At 57.9% G+C, this 23,375-nt stretch overlaps 2 protein-coding genes across 2 annotated transcripts in view; both read left to right on the top strand.

The window, feature by feature from the left end:
* The window catches only part of VOLCADRAFT_100325 (uncharacterized protein), a gene marked incomplete at both ends in the record, with an annotated part of 28,013 nt that extends 19,611 nt beyond the window's left edge, over nt 1-8,402 (top strand). Inside the window, 13 exons of the mRNA XM_002958943.1 lie at nt 824-886; nt 1,560-1,799; nt 2,032-2,114; nt 2,284-2,389; nt 2,520-2,687; nt 2,734-2,853; nt 3,665-3,952; nt 4,428-4,646; nt 5,274-5,663; nt 6,070-6,117; nt 6,513-6,556; nt 6,657-6,922; nt 7,660-8,402. Coding sequence (XP_002958989.1) covers nt 824-886; nt 1,560-1,799; nt 2,032-2,114; nt 2,284-2,389; nt 2,520-2,687; nt 2,734-2,853; nt 3,665-3,952; nt 4,428-4,646; nt 5,274-5,663; nt 6,070-6,117; nt 6,513-6,556; nt 6,657-6,922; nt 7,660-8,402 — 2,778 coding nt within the window. The remainder of the gene's footprint in view (nt 1-823; nt 887-1,559; nt 1,800-2,031; nt 2,115-2,283; nt 2,390-2,519; nt 2,688-2,733; nt 2,854-3,664; nt 3,953-4,427; nt 4,647-5,273; nt 5,664-6,069; nt 6,118-6,512; nt 6,557-6,656; nt 6,923-7,659) is intronic.
* A 3,589-nt stretch (nt 8,403-11,991) lies between these two features.
* rpn1 (26S proteasome regulatory complex) lies at nt 11,992-22,095 on the top strand (the record flags this gene model as incomplete). Its single annotated transcript, XM_002958942.1, has 17 exons — nt 11,992-12,724; nt 12,969-13,237; nt 13,840-13,903; nt 14,549-14,809; nt 15,114-15,215; nt 15,729-15,767; nt 16,465-16,579; nt 17,050-17,150; nt 17,272-17,352; nt 17,658-17,771; nt 18,023-18,112; nt 18,477-18,539; nt 18,737-18,838; nt 19,291-19,453; nt 19,922-20,086; nt 21,121-21,342; nt 21,944-22,095. Exons 1-17 carry the CDS (start codon nt 12,125-12,127, stop codon nt 22,093-22,095), a joined length of 2,703 nt encoding a protein of 900 aa, XP_002958988.1. The 5' UTR covers nt 11,992-12,124.
* Between the last annotated feature and the right edge of the window lie 1,280 nt (nt 22,096-23,375).

The following is a 23,375-nucleotide window of genomic DNA, read 5'->3' as shown; positions in this document are numbered from 1 at the left end:
TGTTGATTGGGGATTTTGTTGTACGGCAGGCAGACAGCGGAGGCGGAGGCTGTTTTGTTTGGGATGTTTTACTTAGGGTTGTTGAAATCGCTGGGGGCGGGAGAAAGGCGAGGGGGAAGGGGGGAAAGGAAAAGGTTGGACTGTTTGGGGGATTTGGAGGTAATTGACCACCCTCCCTGGCCGGTCCTGGATTGGGGAGGAAGGGGAACAAGACGCCGGGGTGGGGTGAGGTGGGGTGCAGGCTTTGTGTGTTTTGTTGTACGGCAGGCGGGACGAGATCAGGGGCACGGTCAGAGCTGAAGGCCCTTTCCTAACCCGTGGGTCCGTGTCCGGGTTCGTGTGTCTTGGGAGGTTTGCGGGATCGTGCTAAGGAAGGGGAGAGGGGGAAGGAGGGTCACGCTGCGTCAGTGCCCGGGTACGGCAAAACCCAGCAGCCCGGTGGCTTAGGGCCGTGTGCGCGCGCGAGCGTGAGCTTGCAAGGGAAAAGATCCCGTGGCGGTGGCGGTGGCGGTGGGGACAGAGGTATATGGCATATGGGCTGCGGGCCAATGCCCCGGGCCTTATTGCTAGCACTCAGTTCTGCCTCTCCACCGTTTCGGAGTCTCTTTTCTCTGCGGCCCCTCCCCCTGCCCCTTCCCCGGCCCCTCCTCCGCAGCTACTCGGACCCGCCTCAGCCTGAATAGACACCGGTCAGGTCCCGTGTGGCCCGTGACCTGTCTCTGGCGTCTCTCGTCCCACCTGCCGTGCATACAAGCAAAACACACACACACACCTCCCGCCCCACCCCACCCCACCACNGCCACGTCATATGCCCGCCACGCAGTCCATCTTGCCTTTTTCCCCACCGGAGGTGGTGGCGTTGGCGGCAGCGGCGGTGGCGAGTGAGGTACGGGGCCTTGTACGGCAGTACGGCACGTACCATCACGTGCGACACCTGTCGTGTTGGTTCTGCTCTGTCGCTTCTTTCATTTGGTTCGTCCCCAGTCAGATGTGCCGTATCGGCGGCGAGGGGGCTCGAGGGCTCGATCCCACTTCGGTTGCGTGTTTTATGCACTGGTGTACGTTCGATGACTGGGCCGATGGCTTGGCGGCCAGCAGCTCTCTCCGCTGCCCGCCACTTGGCCCCAACTTGGCCCTTGCGCTACTGCTGCTAATGAGCGCGCTGCCATATCACGATGATCTCAATCCTGAGGAAAAAACGCTTATCCTGCCTTTGCATGTGTGTAGAGAGATTTAAGCGCCCACCTTTACCACGCGGCTATTTTACCGCCGTTTTACCTAGGTTACGTAACCTCTTGCCGCCATTCCCTGCGACCCCTCCCGTGTTGTCGCCACCCCGGCCACTCGCATCCCAACAGCAACACCCTTCCGCACCCATCGTCCTAGTGGATGGGTCATCAAGGCACACACACACACACACACACACACGACGACGATATAAACACCCCTCCACTCCCCCAAACGCCCCCCGTGACTGTCCCCCCAACTCCCCCGCTCCTGAAATACCGCGGGCCCCCCCCCTCCAAATTCCCCTCCATGAAACGCCGTCTTTGGGACAGCAACAGGCGCACCAGGTTCATCAAGTGCACCAGGCCGCTGCAGCTGTCCGTGGTGGCGCCCACGGCGGTGGCGGCGGCACCGCGGCCGGGGGTCTGTTGTTTGGGCCGTTGCCTCCAGGGGAGAGCCCCGGCGGCGCCGCCACCGCGCCCACCAGCGGCGCCACCAACTTCAACGCGATGCTCCTCAACCAGCTGCTGGCCAGTGGCGTCACGCTAACGGCGTTCCTGGGTCACCCCACAGTGAGCTGAGAGCTGGTTTCTGACGGATGTTTCGTTTGGGGGGCTGATGCGGCTGTCGTGTTTCATTAAGGGGGTGTATCTTTTGAAGTTGAATACATTACAAGTGCGCCTGTTATGGAATTTGACTTATTAACTTTCGTTTCTAGCATTTAAGGAATTTAGGTTTGATAGATGATAAGGGATTTAGATTGGTTGAGTTCTGCTGTGTTCTGCTGTGTTGTGCTGTGTGGAGGCGTTTGGGAGCTTGAGGAGGGATGAGATGATTGAGGGGGGGGGTCCGCAGCAGCAGATGGAGACCGGCAGCGCCAGGCCGCAGTGAGGGAGGGCTGTCAGCTGCGAGCCGCTGGCGTCTCTTCTTAGTGGAGGGACAGAGCTGTGCTGCGCCCCTTAGTGGTGGGACATTGCGTGGTGCCGTGCGGTCCGGTGCTCATGAGGAGTCGGGCTGACCGACTGACTGACCGACCGACTGACCGACCGACTGCAGCGAACGACCTGACAGCAACTGCTGCTTCGCTGTTAGGTCGATGGCAGTTGGCAGTCCAGGGCGGGCAGTAGCAGGCCAGTATGGTCTCCTTCTAGGTAGAGGGCCTGTTAGTTAGAAGTTCCACCTTTCGTGGAACCTGGCGGACGGTTAGCAATAAGCAGCTATGGAAAACCTCTCTCTGAACCACAACAACCGTACTGTTTATATGTATGTATGTGTGTGTGTCGACTGTGCAGGGCCCTATGGGCGTCGCAAGGCATCCGCAGCAGCAGGGCTTGGGTCACCCCGCACTGCCGGGCACATCATCTCGCATCGGCGGCCCCCATCCCCATGCCCACCAGATGCCGTCAATGCCGCAGCACCACCAGCAGCACCAGCAGGCAGCCGCTGCGGCGGCGGCGGCGGTGGCGGCGGCGGCGGCCGCCTGGCGACCTCCCCCATTCACCCCAGCGTCAATGGCCGCCGCCGCCGCCGCGGCCGCGGGGGTGTTACCTTTCCCTGGATCCCTGCCTCCGGGCCATGGGGGGCCCGCAGGGCCCCCTCTGCTGCCTGAACACGCCTTGGTCGCAGGTGAGGAGCCGCTGGAGGGTTTAGAGGCCTCAAGGGGGTGTACCTGGGTTGTTTGGTGGGGTTTACCTTACCTGGGGGGGAGAGGTAGGGGGACGGCTAGACCGGGGTGGACCGGGGCAGGGACCTGCAAGGGGATTACTTATCCCGGATGACCTATCCTATCCAAGGGTACGGCGGGCTAGAAGATGAAGCGACTGCCGTACCCTACAAGCGGCCGCCAAGTGAAAGGGTAATGGTGATGGGGGGTGATATTCAGGGGGCTTAACCTAAGAGTCTTTTGACTTTTGGGCTCCTTCTTGGCGCTGGCACCGTTCTTGTCATTGCTGCTACTGGTCCGGCTGCTACTGCTGCTGCTGCTGCTACTTAAAACAAGCTGCCGATGGTAATGATGCGATTGCTGATGCAATTGTTGCTAGATCGCTTACTAACGCTGCCACTGTCACTGCCGCTACTGCAGGTTTGCGGATGTCCGGTGCCGCTGACGGCTGCCGGTTGGGTCGGGCACTGGCGGTCCCGGGGGGCAGTGGGGTTCCGGAGCCCAAGAGGAGGAGGGCGCTGGCTCTGGATAAGTACCGCAAGAAGAGAAAGGTGGGATTCATTTAATCATTCATTCGATCATGGCTTACTGCGTACATCTCGTGATGGAGTGCCCCCTTCTCGCCGTCCCCTTCCCATCATGTAAATTACCATCATCGCCGTTGCCACCATTCCGAGTGCATCCATTGACTCCCTGGGGGCTAGGCTCCCCCCACCACTACCACTGCCACCACCACTCCTGCTGCTGAAAAAAACATGTTCCCACTTCCCACAGAATCTGCGCTTCTCAAAGACCATTCGCTACGAGGCGAGGAAGCAGCTAGCGCAGCAGCGGCCGAGAGTGCGGGGCCAGTTCACCAAACACGGAAGCGGTGGCGGCGACGGCGGTGGAGGTGCCGGTGGCGGCGGCGGAGACGGTGACGGCGACGGCGGAATGATGGACGACGGCGCTCCGACCATTAGTAATGGCGCCAAAAGCGGCACTGGCGGCGCCGGCGGCGTGGCAGGCGATGACGGCGGGGGCGACGACGAAGTTCAGACGAATAGCCGGGGATATTACGAGGTAGGATTGTAGTACTGCCGTACCGTGTATCACAATCGTACAAGGCTTAAAGGGCAGCTTTGGTGGCGTTGCGTAGGTAGGAGCTGCTCCTTCCTGCACTACTTACGAGGCTTCTGAGTACTCCGGTGTTCACGTTACCACCACCCGGTGTTCATTCCCTTACCCCACCGTTTCCCCCGCGTTTCGCGTCATCCCCACTCTTTACACCTTACCCACCACCACTACAAGAGGATCACCTTAGTGTGTAGGGGTGGGCCTCTCCTCCGTCAGACAGGTGGCCCAACCCGCAACACTTTCACCCTCCGCCCTCACCACCGCACCTCCATAGTCACCACCATCAACCCCTTATCGCGCATTGGCTCCCTGCTTCCGTTCCGTCTCTTCCCGCTTGCCTCCCCCCTCGCCCCGAAACCCCCAACCTCCATAACCCGCCTCCCGCCGTGTCAAACCCGGAACCGCCACCGCCCGCCGCCAGGAGGAGGACTACGACATTGAAGACGCGGAGGAGGACGAGACGGAGGCGGAACCCGACGACATGATGGAACTGGGCGGCGGCGGCGGCGGTGTTGGCGGCGGCGGCAGCGGCAGCCAGCACAACCCCCAACAACCACCACAACCTGACCTCCCAGAGGCGCTCATGATTATGCAGCACCAGCACCAACATCAACATCAACAGCATCAGCAACAACAGGGTGTGAGTGAGCACTGGGTGGGAGGTAGGGAGGGTGGTGTGGAAGCGGTGGGGAAGTGGTGGGGAAGTGCAGTGTTGGAAATTTCCTTCCCAACGGTCCCAACGGTCCCAACGGTCCCAACGGTCCAAGAGGCCGTTGGAAGTTTCCCCCCACCGAGACAACCAGTTTAGAGTCGCCATTGCTGCCTGGTGCCGCCTCAATCAACAAATCTAGCGATAGGCGATAAGTCCCCTAGCATAAGTCCCCTTGCATAACGCCTAGCATAAGGCCTAGCATAACGCCTAGCATAAGGTCTAGCATAACGCTCTAGCATAAGGCCTAGCATAACGCCTAGCATAAGGCCTAGCAAAAGGCCTAGCTTAAGGCGGCCTAGCATAAGGCGGCCTGGCATGGACCTGCCTGGTGCACTCTTGGTTCCTTCCCTCACCTTCCACCCTTGTTGCCCCTGTGAGCTAGGTCCGCATCACACATACGTACAGACATACATACGGGTCCATCGGGGCGCTATTTTCTTGCTGGACGAACGATCAGCTCTTTTCTCCCGCAAACACTTGCCGCTGTGACATACATACATGCGTATGGGCATACTCTTACACGTTTAAATGAGTTTCCTTTCCCGTTCTCGACAGCAGCTGAGAGGTTGTCGGGAGGATCTTATGGATCTGGATCCAGAGGGCCTTACAGAGGGGGGAGAGACCGGGGCCCAGGATGGAGGCGGCGGAGCTGGCATCAAGGCCTGTGGCTGCGCCGGCGGTGGCGGAGGAGGAGGAGGCGGCGGCGGCGCTGGTGGCAACGGACCATCCAAGTCAACGTCGCCCGGTCCCAGTGGTGGCGGTGGCGGCGGCGGCGGCGGCGCCGCTGCGGCCGCCGTTGCGGCTGCAGCACTTCCTCGTAGCGGCAGCTGCGGCCTCCCCGCAGCAATCGACGAGGATGACGATGCGGAGGCTCATGCGGCTGCGGCTGCTGCGGTTGTGGTCCGCAGTCTGATGGGACTGCGGGATGCCGTACACTTGATGCGGGTGCGTGAGGGTATGGTTTTGAATCGCGTCTGATGTGTTTCTGATCCATCTTCATACATCCGTACCGCCGTACTGTTCGTACTGTTACCACATTCAGATGCGTCCAGGCGCTGAAGGCCAATAAAGCCGGTAGACCAGATGTCGGAAGATGTATGTATGTATGTCCGGGGTATGGTATCGGGGTATATGCGGTATGTGTGGACAGGTCTGGCTCCGACTTCCTTGGTGGGTTCGACCGGTTGCTCCACATAGGCCCTCCACCCCATCCCACCTCACCCCACCCCTTCCTCCTGCATTCTCCGAAGCGGCTAAGAGACCGCTCTGTTGCCGTGTGGCAACATCTTTTGCCTGTTTGCTGTTGCTGCCGCTGCAATGTGACCTCTGTGCACTCGTACTGTACCGCCAGAGCCGGCCACCACCAGATGCCGATATGACGCCGATGCTGCTTGTGCAGGTGAGGGTGAGGGTGAGGGTGTCTCCCGCGTGGTCACCTCGTCCTCTACTGGTCATTTGTGTGTGTGCATGTGTCTGTATATATGTACCGCACCTCCGCGCACTTTACATAAACATGCATTCAAAGGTAACCTCCAAGCTTATGGGTGCTGGTGCTGGTGGTAGTAGTGGCGGCCCGTTGGGGAAGGAAGCGCCTGTAGCTACTTGCCTATGTGTGCATACATACATATGCACACATATGTGCAGCAGCTGCTGAACAAGTAAGGGTTACAAGTATACCGGGTGGGGGGGCACCCGGGGGACGGTAACGTTACGGACCGGTACCGCTGCAGACAGCTCCTCCCTGGGTAGGTGCAGCGCTCCCTGTCAGGCTATTGATTCCCGCCCTGGGCCCAGTCGGCGCCCACTCCCGCCCTCGAGTCCGGCTCGAGTCCCCCGAGGTCGGTCGCTACCCTCACAAATTACGGACTTATGATCATCACCGTCATTAACCCCCAACCAACTCCCAACCAACCCCCAACCAACTCCCAACCACTCCAGGAGGCCAAGGCGACTCGTTCCGTGGGCAGTCAGGGCTCTCTGTCCCGAGACCGGGGGCACAGCCGGGGACATAGCCACGGTCACAGCCACAGTCAGCCGCACAGCCAGCTACAACTACAACACCAGCAGCAGCAGCAGCAGCAGGGGGCACTTCAGTCCCAACAGTCCCCCCAGGGCCATTCCCACGGAGGAGCTGCGCACGCGGTGCCCTCTCATTCCCACGACCGAGATCGAGATCGAGATCGAGACCGTGGACACAGTAGCAGGTAGGTGGTGCTGGTGTGTTCCGAAGGGGAGGGGGAGAAGGCTCTCGGTGACTGCGGCTGGTGGATATGCTGCTGGCTTCCGCGGCTCTTCCGTATTCTCCTCCCGCCCCCTAGGGGGTGACCTGAGGGGTTGCTTTCAGATCTGCTGCTAGGCGGGGGGAGATTTGTTGCCTGGTCTAGGGCCTGACATGCATTGCCGACCGGCTGGCGACCCTTGCCGCTTCTGGTAGGGTAGGTGGTAGGGGTGATTGCGGTTCTGTAACTCTGATCCCTCGATCTCCTCGAACTCCTGACTTCGGTTATAGCTCTAAACTGCCGGGGGTGTACCTATGTGACTGGCTGTCGCTGCTACTGCTGCTACTAAACCGCGACTTCTGAAAATTGCGGCTGCTAAAAATTGCGGCTGCTACTGCTATTGCAAAACTGGGACTGCTTATGCTGCTACTGCCACTGCTGCTGCTAAACTGTTATTGCTGCGGTTGGTTTTGCTGACACTACCTGCCGCAGACACCACCACCACCACCACGGCCTTCATCGCCAACACACACCCGCGGGAGAGGGCCCCGGTGGGTCTCTACCCCTGCTGGTGCTGCAGCCCACCTCACTGCCACCGCCCTCCGGTGCTCTGCTCGCGGCCCAAGGCAGCAGCCAGCTACAGCCGCCGCAGCAGCTGCAACAGCAACAGCCACAACAGGGCTCCGCGGGGACAGCGGCGACGGCGCTGGCCGATGGGCCAGGGATGGCTGCAGTCGCGGCGGCGGCGGCGGCGGCGCTGACGCAGCCGCCGCAGCAGCAGTCAGGTCTTCCCCGCGCGGCCTCCCAGCAGCCGCCCTCCCTACATGGGACGTTACCAATGGGATCTGCCGGTCTGACGCAGTATGCGCAATCATCACAGCAGCAGCAACAGCAGCAGGCGCAGGGAGGAGGATCGGGGTTGCATTCCGGCGGAGGCGGCGGCGCCGCAGGAGGCGGATTCCGAGGAGGCGGTGGGGGAGGCGCCAACGGTCATTGCGGGGGGCACCAGCAGCAGCAGCAGCAGCAGAGTCAGATTCAGGGTGGCTGTAGCTTACAGGCGACGCAGCAGCAAGGGCCGCCGCACGGGCAAAGCGGCGGCGGTGGCGGCCTTGGTGGTGGTGGTCGTGGTAGCAGTGGCTTGCACGGAGTAGACCCGTGGGGGGAAGGTGGTCACCGGGAGCGGGATCGGGATCGGGAGCGGGAGCGTGATCGGGAGCGTGATCGCGAGCACTGGGATTCGAACCGGGAACGTGAGGCACGCGAGCGTGATGTTGCAGGCGCCATGGCGGATACGGGGGGCGGTAACGGGAAGAACGGTTCGGATTCTGGAAGCAACTCGCCTGACGAAAACGGCGGCGGTGGCGGTGGCGGTGGCGGTGGTGGCGCGACTGGTCGGTCTAAGGGTGCCGGCCCTGAGAAGGGCAGTCACGGCCTCAGAGGGGGACACGGCCACGCACATCGATGAGTCCCGTCCTCCTGGCTGCCTGACGATCTATCGTACGGCAAAAGTCGTACTGTGGTGCTCGTACCGCATGGCTCTATGCAAGCGTTGGTTACTGACAGATGCCGGGCCGAGGGTTGTTGCTGCAGCTGTAGAGGGACGTCATTGCGGTAGTCCGGGATAAGAACGGAAAGGAAATGGGTTTCTGATTACTTGCTTATTACTATGCACATAAGGGCAAAGGGGCTTTGGGCGAGAGAGGTGTTCCGAAGAAGCTGGTTATGCTGGTTACTAGTTGGTCAAGGGTTAGCGAGGACTGGGGTGCGCGCGGTTGTCTTGTTATTGATGCAGGTGGCTAGACCACTAGCTGCTACTGCTGCAACTGCTGCAACTGCTGTTAATTTGACTACATGTATGTGTATGTATGTATGTATGTGACGAACACGGTTATGTCATTTCATGGTCAAGTACTGGGGGGGGAGCAAAACGGCCGTACAGACAAGCAGCAAACTTGTCTTGTGTTCTGGTTGAGAGCGCAGCCACGGATAAGAGGGTGTTGAAAGAGGGAGCTACCGGTATTAAGAGGGAGCATATGCAGAGTCCCCCCGCTTGCGTGTGTGCGTGTGCGTGTGCGATTGTGTGCGTGTGCTTTGCAGTCAGTCTTCAAATCTTCGCTCGAGGGGCCGTCAGAGGGTGTCTTCATGGCCTTGTTGGGCGGCACGGCATATGCGAGGGTGACTGATGGGTTGGCCCGAATGGAGCAGCGCGTGAGCAGCTGAGAGCTATAAAGTTCAATCGATAGTAAGGCGGCCAAGCAGCGGCTTACCGGACTGTGCGGGCGCTTCCTTTGCTTGTGTATGTGTGTCATTATGTACATGCATATGTATGTATGTGAGCTTGCCATGTAGCGGGGGCATCTATGGGTGTTATTGTTATTGTAACGTAGGGGCGCTAACGTTACCCGAGGTGCTCGTGCAGAGGCTGCCGCGTGTGTGTGTAGGTGCGTGTATGTGTGTATGTATGTTTGTGTGTGTGTCCGTTACATACATGCACACATACATACATGCATGTGTGTGTGACCGTACATCGCTTTGAAACCCGCTTGCGTGACTTTTTGTTGTTTGTTGTTGGCGTGCCCGGGCTAAGTGGGTTCGGGTCCATGTGATTGAGTGCACTCACTAACCGCAGTGCTCTACAGGCTGGTGCAGCTCACCTAGAGCCTATGCGGCTCTGTCGTGTATGCGCCTTTTGTCACTCACTGCCCCTGCCTAGGGCGAGCTGGATCTGAGCGAATTGACGTACAAACCGTTTGTACGTCCATAAAGGCTTCTCTGTGGTGTGTGCGTGTGCGTGTGCGTGTGTGTACGCTTCTGCTCGAATAACGCATGCGCCTTGTAAAAAGCGCGAGGGACTGAGCGCATACGTGTATGCGTGCATATCCCCAAGCCATGCAAGCCTTTTTGGGGAGTAGGGTGTATGTATGCTGTTATGTGTGACATGTGGATGGACAAACGCATGCCTTATATTCGGGGGTCTTTTACGTCTGTATGTCTATCCGTGTGCTTCTGTCACTACGTTGTCTTGCTGCATAACTCTATCCTGTCGACGCAAGCATTTTGTACGCGATGCCCTCCGAGGGAAACCCCGCCCGCCCCGCCAGGACGGCCTGTCCTTCAGACACAGGTGCAGCTCGGGCCCTAGCTCACGGCTGAGGGAGGGAGTTGCCGCTTTCGCATCATGTCCTATTACCATGCGATTGTGCCATGCAACAATGGTGTATAGTGTGGATGTACGGGCGGGCCGGTACGGGTATGGCGGGTACGGCGCTACATATGAGCGAGTCTGGGATTACCGTGTGGTATAACTCCGGGGAAGGCGCCTTGAGGGCTGAGCGAATTATGGTTAATTCTGGTGATGAAGATAGGTGGGGGGTCGATGGTGCTGGCGGCGGTGAAAATCATTATTCTACATGCTGCTGTGGGCCCGAAAGGGCCCGATGCATTTTCCCTTCACCGTCGGACTCCGTAAAGCGACTGCATGGAGCAGGTGGTGGTGATTTAGGCAACGAGTTAGTCTATCTTGTCTGTCTGTCTGTCCGTCTGGAGCCATTGCCAAGATGGCTGGCAGCAGGAGCAACGATTTTTCATATGGCGGGTTGAAGAGGCGTACGGCAGCTTGCGCGCTGAATCTCGCCGGTGGCTGAATGTTGGCGGGTGCAGGCAAACCGGCTGGAGCTCTTACGGTGACAAGGTTGCCGGCTGGAGCGATATCAACCGGCGTGCTGTGATAAGCGGTTTCAATATAGGTCGTACGCCTTTTTATGGACTTCTGCGGAATACCCATTTTTCTCTCTTTCTCGTGAGGAAGGGTTTTTAATTTACGCCATATGCATATCGCTGCTGCAGCTTTGCCCTTTGCCTTTTCATTTGTGAGGAGCGTTTCGCATATCTTTTTATGATCGTTGCTGCGTGGTTGACTTGATTATGGGATATCATCATGGGGACCAGCGCCATCATCTTTCATTCTTTTGCAATAACTCTGTCAATCATCACGTCCATCTTTTATCCGAAATGAGCTCTTTCCGGTCTGCTAGGAGCATGGCACTGCAGACAGCGAGAGCCTCTGACCCCTCCAAAACCCTTAAGTGACAACAGCGACACAAGGCACGACACCATGCAACAAGTCGTGGCACTGCACGACATGTCCGGATGCCTGCCTCGCTTGGAGGCGAGGGAAAGCTCCCTCTCTCACTCCCTGCTGCCGATTGCGTCTCAGCAACAGCTGGGCAACCCTGCATCGCCTTGCTTAGTTCCTCCTTCCTTGTCGTGGCCGTGGTCGGATGGAATTTGCCAACTGGCGCCACTTAGGGTTCCTGGTAATCTCCTGGCTTCCCTTCGCGCGCGAGAGGACAGTTTGTGGGCCCGGGGGAGACAGCCCCGCGACACATGCAGCACCAAAAACAGGGCTAAAGAGGTTGGAGGTCACCGAAAGATGAGGCCTACTTTCCGTATCCTGATGGGCCGTTTGGTGCTGAGGGTACTGATTCTCGAGTATGGCTGCCAGGGCCCTGCGTTCGGATAGGACTTGCTTCCGCGCACACCACAACCTTAAATCTCATGAATGTGAGGGACGCAGGTAGCTGGTGTAGTAGGGGTCTGGTGTCAGTCCTAGACATTACTGCTTTGAAAGCGACGTGGATAGATCCGGGCGGCGAAAGTAACCCTGCAAGAAACCCGCAACCGTGACGAACGTTAGTGCGCCAGATCTAAAGGTTGCGAAAATGTACATCTTTATCAAGGAATATGTTCATTACTCTGCGCGCGGGCACGCCAAATAGTATGCTATCCTGCATCCACCCGATACACGTTGGGGCTTTCCGGCATGACTGTGCAAGCAAAGCCGTAACATATCAGCCTGTCAGATGGAAGCCTTGCAAGCTATTTGCAATCATTGTCTTAGCGGCGTTACAGTTTCTTACCAAACGGATTGTAAAATGGGGATTACAAGAGGGCTACCGTACAGTATTTTTACGGGTCAAGGACACAGAAGGCGGAGAAACGTTAAGAGGCTTGGCACGAGTCAGGCGTCTAATTGTACCTATCTTTCTGTCTCTCAAGGCGTGGGGTGGTCTGCAGGGTAGTTCCGATCAGATCTGTCGGCCAAACCTTGTTTGTTTTCCTATCCCCTTGAGCTTTTAAACTCATATAGTTCAGCCTTATCTTTTCATATTGTAGTATCGACCAGCAATGGTCGCGCCAAGCGACGACAAGCCAAAAGGCAAAGGCGCCAAGGAGGACAAGAAGGGCGCCAAGGGCAAGGATGAGGAGAAAGAGCCAGAGCTTAGCGAGGAGGACCTTACTCTTAAGAATAATTTGGATTTGACAGTCGAACGCTTAGGAGACCCCGACCCAGGCGTCGTGAAGCTTGCGCTCACCACAATGTTATCGGAAATTCGCTCTGCTACGGCATCCATGACCAGCGTGCCTAAGCCCCTGAAGTTCCTGCGTCCACATTACGATGCAATGAAGACCCGGTTGGAGTCGATGCCTGCCGAGCAGGGCGAGAACCGTGCCATGCTCGCTGACGTTATCTCCATTTTAGCCACCACAAAGGAGCTAGCACGTGAGGTGCTCAAGTATCGACTGCTTGGGTCGACCACGGATCTGGGTACCTGGGGACACGAGTACATCCGTCACCTGTCGGGGGAAATTGCGGAGGAGTTCCGGGTGCGGCGCGAGGCGGACTCTGCAGCCGCTGTGGACGACCTGATGACCTTGGTGAAGCAGATCGTGCCGTACAACATGACGCACAATGCGGAGCCGGAGGCTGTTGACCTGCTGCTGGAGGTGCGGACTGTGATGTATGCCGGGGTCTGTCTGGTCGGGTGTTCGGGGTTGGGATGCCGTGCCGTGCCGGGGTTTTCGTGGTTTCAGGGGTAAAGGAGAGGAGATTTAGGGTTGTCTGTTTTTTCTCCCTTCGCTCATCCCACTACTCTTGCCTCCCTACTCAGTTCTCTTTTCCTCTCCTGGGGGCCCCCCATGTTTGCGTCTTGGGTATTATTTATTCCCGGGCCCCCTGGCTCCCTTTCAGGTGGAATCCCTGGACCTTCTCGAGTCTCACGTGGACGAGAAGAACTTTGGTCGTACATGTCTGTATCTCACCTCCTGCTGTGCCTACCTGCCTGAGCCCGACGACGCGGCGGTGTTGCGACTGGCGCTCCGGATCTACAGCAGTCAGCAGCGCTGGCATGATGCTCTGCGGGTGGCGCTGAGGCTGAACAGCCGGGGGGACGTGGAGGGGGTGTTTGCGGCGTGTAGCGAGCCGCTGACCAAGCAGCAGCTGGGCTACCTGCTCGCTAGGTGGGTGTGTTGGTTGGCTGGGGTTAGGAAGTAGGGTGGCAGGTGTTGGGTGTGGGGGTTTGAGAGAGATGGAATTACATGCAACAGAACATAAGGATGAAGTGACGGTGTTCAAAGCACCTGCACAACTGCAAGAGCCCCCAAAAGTCTAGGGAGGTGTGTTGAGGAGGGTACACCGTTGGAGACTGGGTAAGGGTTGAGGTCGTGTGTGGTGGTGGTGATGATGATGTGGGTCAGGGATGCAGAGCGGCGGGCGGAAGGACGACCCGGGCGCGGGCTGGTTAGCAGGTACCCTTCAAAATCGTACTTGACCTGGTAGTAACTTATCCTGTTTCAGCCGTTGGCAGTTGGTTATTTGGGTTTTACATTATCATGTGATTCAGTATCGTATACCCGGGCCCCGATGTCCTTGGGACTCCTTGTTGCGTCTTTCTTATTTGTCCAGTCCTGGAATATAGGCCCTCTTGAAGTCCTCTCCTAAAACCCCGTCGCGTCGGCGCCCTCAGGACCACCTTCCGGACATACACCCCTCACTCTTCATGTTTTCATCCCCCTCAAATCCTTTCCCTCGCCACCAAACGCTGCCCCTTGTGCTTTGACAGGCACGGTTTTTCAATAAACCTGGAGGAGGGCCCGGCGGCTGTGGAGGACGACTCGTTGCGGGAGGTAGGCATGTGTGTATGTATGTATGTGAGGGTCTATGGGTGCTGGGAGGGAGAGGATACCCGGGGCCGCTGGAGGGTACCCGTGCGTATGTATGTATTTGGGACCATGTAGGAGGAACATATACGTCGCCTGAGTAAGCGCTAGGAGCAGCATGTGTATTGGGTGCGCGCGAGTGAACGAGTTTTATCCCGCCCAGATGTGCCAGTACTACTGCGGTTCCAATCAGGGTTGGCAGGATGATGGGGTGTTTGAAGTTGGCGGGTCGGTGCCCTGTGCCGGGGTTACTGGGGCCCCGGAGCTACGAGGTCGGGGTCCTCTCACACGCCCGGAGGGAGCACCGGTTGGTGATCCCGCCGGAGCTTCCCCCTACGCACATCCCGAAGCACCCGCGTCATGGCTTTGGGGTTACATTACATGCTGAGTGCAATTGACATTTATTTTTTTGCCCGCCGTAAGCACCCTTCCATCCATCACAGAGCGTGACTTTCAAATTTCTACCTGCTGCCGTACACCATTGCGCCGTACTTCCATGTCTTCCATATCGTACCGTCTTCACTTTTAACACGCCCTCAAGGCCGCGTCCAACAACCCTGACCAACCCTAGCCAAACAACTTTACTGCCCACTTGAACCAACTACCAAACAGTCTCTTCGCGAGATCATTTCCAACTCCAAGCTGTCGGAGCATTTCCTGGCTCTGGCTCGCGACCTGGACGTCATGGAGGCCAAGACGCCGGAGGACGTGTACAAGACGCACCTGACGGAGGGCCGCGCACCCGCAGGCGCCGCAGCCGTGGACTCAGCCCGCGCCAACCTGGCCGCTACCTTTGTGAACGCCTTCGTCAATGCGGGCTTCGGTCAGGATAAGCTGGTGACTGTGGGATCCGGAGCGGAGACGGGTACGTTTGTATGTATGTGTGTGCGTGTTTTGGGGGAAAAGGTGCGCGGGAAGGAGGACAGGAGGTGTAGAGGCCCGCACAGCATGGGGGGTGATTGAGTGAGGGAGGGTTCCGAGGGGCCTCGGGAGCTTTTTCGGCGTGTCTCGTGGGGCTTGGGCTGTCGTATACACCCCAGTCGTCTCTATATGTATCCATATATCGTTACTGCTATTCAACTCCTGCCCCGCTGGCTTCCGCCTGCCATCTCCCTCGTCTCTCCTGATGTATGTCTGTATATATGTATATATGCACATCTCAGGTGGCGGTTCGGAGAGTGTCCACTGGATCTTCAAGAACAAGGATCACGGCAAGATATCCGCCACTGCCTCGCTGGGGATGGTCACGTTGTGGGACGTGGAGGGGGGTCTGCCGCAGGTGTGTTGGCGGGGGGGGGTTGGGGGGCGTTAGGGTGGGGCCCGTGGGGACGGTAGGGGGCGTGGCTTGGAAAGGGTGAGTGGAGAATGGCGATTGGGGGGACATGGGATTTATAGCCCGAGTGAGGGTGTGCGGGTGGGTGGGAAGAGTGAAGGGCGGCGAACCTTTCTGGTGCTGTGTTGTCCTCCCCCCCAGTTGTTTGTCTATTTACACTGCGGGCTCTCGACACACCTAGTGGGGATGGACACGAGGATGGCTGTTTTGCCTGCTGCGCGAGGGCCGTACCGGTTTATCGTCATTAGTGTTGGCTCGGCTGCTCTCATTGGGCAGCGGCTGCTTCGAACACTACCGCCAGGACTATTGGACATTTTGCCGTACGGGGCGCCCTGGAGCCTGCTACTGCTACTGCTTTTCTAATTGCTGTAGCTACTGCTGTCTTCTTTGTAGCTGATTGTTGCTAGTGTAAAGGCGTCTGGTGCTGCTGTTGCTACTGCTGCTGCTGCTGCTGTACAGATTGACAAGTACTTGTACTCCTCAGACCCCTACGTGGTGGTGAGTGGGGACCTGTTGACTAAAACGTGTCTGAACAGTGCGTATTTACGCGCATTATGTCACCTTCCTCCCGGTAGAGGGAGGCGATATTGGTTTTTAGGGGGGGAGAAGGGGGAGCATCCGGACGCAGGGGGAGGGAGCCCTCAGCGGCCCGGGGAGGGGCTTGGGGGGAGCGAGGGGAGGAAGGACAGTGGCAAAAGAGTGTGGGTGAGGGAGGGGGAAGGCGGACCAGGGAAGGGGGTGGTAGTAAGGGGAAAGAGAGACACGAGGGGGCATGGGTTGTAGCGGGCCGGTAGGAAGGGGATGGTCCGCTTGCTTGGGGGGAGTGCTTGCTCCTGGATGAGCTGGCAAGTGTTGAAGAAGTCTGGAGGAGGCGGGGGTTATGTGTGTGTGTGATGCGGGTCATATCGGGTCACGCCGGGTGGCGCCCACTTGCGTCCGGCGTCTTAAAACGCCTCCGGGGCCCCTTTCTGAGGGAGGGGTCTCACGCCTGCCTTAATCATTAAAGCGATTACCCGCTAGGCGGCGGCTGGTCCGGACTTCCCGCATGCTGTGTTACTGCAGCATGCTGTCGTTCATGGTTATCGTGGTGCATGCTTGCGTTATGTTCATTTTTGTTATCCTCCTTTTTACAACGCGCCACCAACTTTGCCTGATGTAATATTCTTACCTTGACCTCCCCTTGTGTGTTTTTCAGTCGGGCGCGCTGCTGGCCATCGGTGTGGTTAATGCGTGCGTCCAGAACGAAAACGACCCTGCGTTCGCGCTCATCGCTGATTACGTGTCGAACTCGGATGTGAATATCCGCACGGGTGGGTGGGTGGCTGACTGGCTTGCTGGCGGGGCGGGCATGAGTAGGGCGGGTGAGATGAATTGGTTTGTACAGAGGTTTGAGCGGCGGGCTAGGCAGAGAAAGGGGATTTAAGAAAGGCGACTCTTGCTCTGGACTGAGCTTCCTTTGGACTGAGTGGATGAGGGGTATGGTGCGCGCATCAATGTGTGGGAGTGAGAGAGCGGGGGTGTCCAGGGGCATAGTTGTGTGGGGTGGGGTGGGGGTGGGGATGATGGCTGGCTGCCTTTGGGGCGTCAGGAGGAGGTGTGCCCCGTGAGAGGACACCCCGCACGAGTTGTACGATTTCTATTTCCGCCTTCAAGGTGGCTTTCCGGCGCCCTGGCATTCTCTCACCTACACGCACTCGGCCTTGCCGCCCTCCTACCATGTCCCCCACCCTCCCTCCCTGGACATGGTGACACTGTCCTGCCCGTGTGGTTCGCCGCACAGGCGCCATTCTCGGCTTGGGTCTAGCCTACGCGGGGACGGGCCGTGAGGAGGTTTCGGAGCTTCTGGGGCCACTGGTGGTGGACAGTGATGCGCCCGTGGAGGTGAGAGGGGGGAGGAAAGGGGACGGAGTAGGGAGGGTCGCACCTGCCTGTTACTTTATGTAAACCTGTTCAACCTCAAAGCAACCCCCCTGGACTCTCACTTAACCCTCCTCCTGTGCAGGTTTCCGCCTTCGCCGCTCTGGCCCTAGGCCTGGTGTTCAACAGCAGTGCGCGGGAGGATGTGGTCATGTCGGTACTGCAGGTATAGGGGGAAGGGGAAGGTAGGGGAGGTAAGGGAGGGGAGGGGAGGTGGGGAAGAGGGAGAGGGGTTCAAGGAAAGGTAAATGAACCAAGATACGAGTTGCGCGGGGGAGGGGCTTCTAGTTCGATTTGTGATGAAATGTGCGTGTGGCAGAGACTTTTCGCCTGTGTCCTTGCGGGCAACGGGCAGGGGCACCCGGGCACCCGCCTAGTGGGGGCTCTTGTGTGTAATGGTGCGGTAACGGTGCTGGGGGCTGGAGCAGCAGTATTATCTTCCTCTGCCCTCTTTCCCCCCCCTGCCAACAGGCTCTGATGTCCCGCTCTGATGCGGAGCTATCCACGCCGTACGCCAAGCTCATGTGTCTGTCACTGGGGCTCATGTTCCTGGGGAAGCAGGAGCTTGCGGAGGCCACCGTGGAGGTGGGGCTGTATGTATGTATGTATGTATGTATGTGTGGTACTGTATCCAGCTCTACACATGCACATTCGCCGCTTAGAATAGGGCTTTGGTGTTCCCGCCGTTTCCGTTTCCCTTGCATGCTGATCCCCCCCCTCCGCGCTCCCGCACTGATTCCCGCAGCAGTGGGTGCTTTGGATGGCTGCGGTTGGCCCTTGGCTTCCCCTTGCACCGCCATATGATTCCACCCCCACCCCTCCCGGCCCATACTCAGGTTGTCAAGACGCTGAGTGAGCGCATTAGTCAGTTCGCGGTGGTTACCCTGGAGTCGTGCGCGTATGCGGGAACAGGGAACGTACTCAAGGTGGGGGGAAGGGCTAAGAGGGCGCACATGTGTATTTGGATGCGTGTGTGCATACTCGTGTGATCCGGAAAGATGTTCCACCACTATCCATTGTTGTGAGGCCGTTCTGTCGATATGGGTCGCGCTTATGTGCCCATGCGCATCTGCGAGTGTGTGTGTGGGTGGTGGTTTTGGAGTTGGGGAGAGAGCGGGAGGAGCTGGTGGGGCTGCTGGGTGTTGGGAAATGGGAGAGGGTTCTTTCCTGGCTACAAACACCGACACCACGTAGTCAGCCAGCCGTTGCATGCTGTTGCGGTGTTCCTTACAGTCCTATACAGTCCCTCTCTCGTGACGCATTTGGGGCGATATACATATTTGTCCTCAGGTCCAAGGACTACTGGCCATGTGTGGGGAGCACATTACGGCGGACGAGTCCTCAACGCACAAGGTGAGTGACGTGGGTGCTAAGCAGTACTTGGAGGGTTTATATCGTTCTTATGCAATACATTTTCGAAACGTGCAACGAACTCCTTTCCAGTATCCTCTTATCTCAACTGCCTTCCCTTCCTATATCTCTCCCCATTCACCTCCCCATTCACCCCCCGGTGTGTGCCGCCTTTTTTTACCCTTCTCCCCTTTCTTCAGACCATCCATCAAGGTGCCGCAGTCCTAGGTTTGGCTCTGCTGGCAATGGCCGAGCCCTTGGGCTCCCAAATGGCGGGCAGGGTACTGGAGCACCTGCTGCAGGTGTGCGTGTTTGGGGAAGGGCAGAGGGGTTGGGTCGTAGCCAGGAGCGGTTGGGTCGGTGGGGCATGTGTGGAAGATGATAAGACTCTGTGAAGAAGTGAAGAATTGCCCTTGGGGGCACCGGGAGTTTGAGGGTTGGTTTGTGGCAGCAGCCCTTGCTGGGCCCCTGGCCTCTACAGCTATCACATAAACTCCCATTGGTCGGTTATGGACGTCACGCACTGCCGTTGCATTTTCACGTGCCCCCCTCCTGCACGGTGTCTCTGTTTGGATGTACAATGAAGTACCATGGATTGTCCCGAGCCCAACGTCACCACCAACAGCAACACCGTTGAAAACCACCACCACCACCCCCTGCCTGTTCTCTCCGCTGTCTCCATTCCGCCTCTGCATCCCTGCCTCCGCCATTTTGACTGCTCCCATGCACGTGCACGTACAAATGTGTACGACAGTACGGCGACGCTCCCGCCCGCCGTGCCGTACCACTGGCGATTGCGCTGCTCCACATTTCCAACCCCGACGTCCTGGTGATGGACACCCTTAGCCGGCTGAGTCACGACCAGGACAGCGAGGTGGCCAACAATGCCATTGTGGGGCTGGGGCTACTGGGGGCAGGTGAGGGGGCGAAGAGGGACGAGGGTATGGGTGTGTCTGTGTGTATGTGTGCGCTTCGGTGTGTCATGCTATGGGCGTACGTGCGGGATTTCGGGAGATTAGTTGTTGGAACGAGGGGGTTGGGTAGTGTGGGAAATGGGGATGCAGGTGCTCGGGGCGCGTACGTAGTGCATGTGTTCACGCGGGCACGTTGGCGTCGGCGTGTGTGTGTGTGTGTGTGTGTGTGTGTCTGCATTCATGTCTGTGACCATCCGCCAGAAAGACACGTACGTGTGTATTGCTGACAGGTGGGTGTGAGTGGTGGTGTGTCTGGGTGGGTTATGTACGATAACTGAGCAGCGCCCCTCACTGCTGGGAAGGGGTATTTGGGTTATTGCTTTCATAATCGCATTTCCATTCCCATATCTCAACCCTAAGCCCTAGTCCCTAGTCCTTACCCTCTCCGTTTATCTCCTCCCGGCTCTGCAGGCACCAACAACGCCCGTCTCGCGGGTTTGCTCCGCGGCCTCGCGTCCTACTACTACAAGGAGCCCACCGCCCTGTTTCTGGTCAGGTTGGCCCAGGGCCTGGTGCACATGGGCAAGGGACTGCTCACAATCAACCCATACCACACGGACAGACAGTTGTGCTCGGGTGAGCGTGTTTATGTGTGTAGGGGGTCGGATATGGGTGAGGAGGGTGGGAAGGAAAGGTTAGAGATGTGGATTTCGGGGGTGTGGGTCTGCCGGGATTGAGGGCGTTTGAGGGCGCACGCAGGCATGCCTGGGTGAATGGGCTCTTGATGTTTGTGGATGTATATATATTATGGTTGATTAAGGTGATGATGGGTAATGTGATGGTGATGGAGTAGTTTTAGACGGGGGGTATGTGTTGGTTCAGTCGGGGTAATGGCGGTGGCAATGGAGGGTGGTCCTTCCCCCTTCTCCTCGCGCGCTCACCAAATGCACTCCAACTACCTGCTGGCACCCCTTCCGCATCATCCTCACCAACTACCAACAACCAACTACGAACCAGGCATGATACTGGCTAAATACAAACACAGGGAAAGGTTTGCCGTTTGAGAAAGCAGCCGGGCCAAGACTGGTGCCGCATATGCCAACATGTTCATTCCTGCTGATATACATCGGTTGCTAATGCGTTTTCGTCCGTGTTGCCGCTGGCCGCTAGAAGCAAATCGAGCGTATGGGGGGTCGCACGTGAGCAGAGGATCTGCGAGCTCCAAGCCGTGGAATATGAAGAGCATGTACTCTTGGATATGCAGCAATGCAGCAAAGCATATGCAGCAACATGCAGAGGGGCTTTCTGTCGGGCGCGTGTGGATCTATGTAGCTATGGAGGATGTGATGGTAGCAGCTGACCGGATGAAGTTGGTGAACCGTATCCACAGTGTTTGGCTAACGAGGGTTAGGATTAACAGGCGCACCGCTACGGCATACCAGTCTGGGTAGTTCAATTAGTTCGATATATTTTCTATTTTCGGTTTTGAGTGATAGGATCCTAGTCTTTCTTTGTCTTTTTTATTTCATCTCTCTGTTTCGGGCAGCCCTAGGCACTGGCCCTTGGACCTCCGGCTCGCATGAACCCGTTAAACACCTTCCGAGGGTAACGCAACTCTTACGGAAGCTTGCATCATATGATTCCCCTCCCCCCTTTTTCGGGTCCCCCAGGTGTGTCGCTAGCTGGAGTGTTGGCAGTCTTGTTCTCCTGTCTGGACCTGAAGGCCACGCTGTGCGGTAAGCACCACTACCTGCTGTACTGCCTGGCAACAGCCATGAAGCCAAGGATGCTGCTCACGTTGGACGCGGAGGGGCGGCCGCTGCCGGTGTCGTGCCGTGTCGGTACGGCAGTGGACGTGGTGGCGCAGGCGGGCAGGCCCAAGACCATCACGGGTGAGGAGCATGCGTTAGGGCAGCAGTGTAGGGTACGGCACTGTGTGGCGTACGACGGTTAACGCGTGTAGAACTGTGATGGGGGGTCCAGAGGGGAGGAGGGCCCAGGAGGAGGGGAAAGTCGCCTCGGTAATGTTTGATGTTTGATGTTTGGTTCCCGTAGGGCGGCTGTTCAGTAGGGCGGGAGAGTGGGATTTGGGCCGTTGCCCAGGCGCTCATGACCGGGGGGCCTTCCCTGGAGCTGGTTGTTTGATGTCTGCGGCGAGGGGGTGTGCGGGAGTGCGGGTAGAAGGGAGTAGAGAGGGGGGGAGTGGGAGAGAGGTGATGGTGTTCATGGCGTTCATGGGAATAGCCAGCCGTACGGTGAGTATCTTCCTTTGCCATAATCGAAACATTTTTAATGGGCTGTGCACGCAATTGGTTTATGTTTCGCGTGCGTCAACAACTTATCTTCCCTAACACCCCTGTTTTCCCCCCTCCTTCACCATCACAACCCGGCACAACCCGCGGCTCCATTCGTGTTCCTTTCCCTTCGAGACGTGTGTTCGTATACCTGATCAATTGCGATCCACCCCGCTCTCTTCGTCGCACTGCTGTGCAGGCTTTCAGACCCACACAACGCCCGTGTTGCTTGGTGTTGGTGAGCGCGCCGAGCTGGCCACTGAGGAGTGGTTGCCGCTGTCCCCGATACTGGAGGGCCAAGTCATCCTCACCAAGAACCCCGACTACGTGGCCATGGACGAGGGGAAGTAGCCGGAGGACGGCATGAGGGGTCGGGTTCGTTTGCGTGTGTCCCTAGTGGCGGGGGTGTGAAGGAGGAGGGGTCCCAGCAATCCGAGCAAGCACAGCAGCCGCACCAGCCCGGGTTGAGGGGGGTTTGAGCCCGCCAGAGAGGGCTACTCTTGGCAGTACCCGCGAGCTAGAGGAGCAGGGGAAGGGGCGTGTGGAGGAATCTAGTGGGACGGGGTGGTGGGAGGGAGGGTGGAGGTATGGGGGGTCGGGAAGTGGGAATATGATGATGGACGGAACGTGTGGGTGTATGAGGAGTCCTTGTCTCACGACCTTCACTTAGTAATGGTAAGGGAGTCGAGAGGGACGGGGGACACGGTCCGAAGGAGGAGGAGGAAGAAAGCATGTTGCGGAAATGGAATCAGGTTAGCAGAGTCGTCGTATGTTGCCGTACCTGGGGCATGTTTGGACGCCGTCCGGTACCATGCAAGTGTAAGGCCGGTGTCCTAAGGCGCTCACGGGGGCATATCAGACGAAGGTAACGGCATCAGCAGCAGACTGCAGTGTAGGGGCCAGGGTGGCTGCGGTTGCGTTTCTCAGGGGCCGGAGCAGGGAGGAGGATGTGGCGGGAAGCGCCTGGTCGTGCGAGGACTTAGAGTTGCGTGTTGCGTAGTTCGGGTGGTGTGGCGGTGGGAACACCATGGGTCGGGTCCACGGACCCTTTGGTCCCCGTCAGACGGCGTTCGCAGTTCTTAACAGAACTGCTACAGCGGTTGTAGTAGATTACAGGTTGTTGCTTCTATGGCAGTCGCAGTACAGTACCGTACCAATACCAGCAACTGTTCATGATGTAACGCATTTCAAGGGGAAAAGTGCCGTGCGGGCGTCGCGCCGTGTGGTGCGAAGAAGGTATGTTTTTATATAATACGTTTTGGAGCACGTGCTAGCATGCCTTGAGCCGCACGGGGCACAGGCGGGACGAAGGACGGACCCAAGGCTTACAGGCAATAAAAGCAGATGCACGTATACTGTTATGAATGGCGTAGGATACGCAGGACAGACACTCTTCCACAAGCTATAATTTGCTTGTGATAGGCTTGAGCGCTGCTGGGGTTTGCAATGTCAGTGCGGGTGTTTTAATGGTCGGGTATCAGGCGACTGCTGCCAGGGCCCATGTGTGGCGACTGATGGGCCGCTGTTGAGCTGACACAGCAGCGGATCCATATTAACACCAGGCTAGAATCTGGCTGAGAACCGTCGCAGCCAAGGACGCATCTGCTAGACATTTTATTATAGGCGACAAT

The sequence above is a fragment of the Volvox carteri genome (assembly GCF_000143455.1).
Source record: "Volvox carteri f. nagariensis unplaced genomic scaffold VOLCAscaffold_113, whole genome shotgun sequence".
NCBI lineage: Eukaryota > Viridiplantae > Chlorophyta > Chlorophyceae > Chlamydomonadales > Volvocaceae > Volvox > Volvox carteri.
Note: the sequence above shows the minus strand (reverse complement) of the source record. Positions and strands in the feature narration are given on the sequence as shown.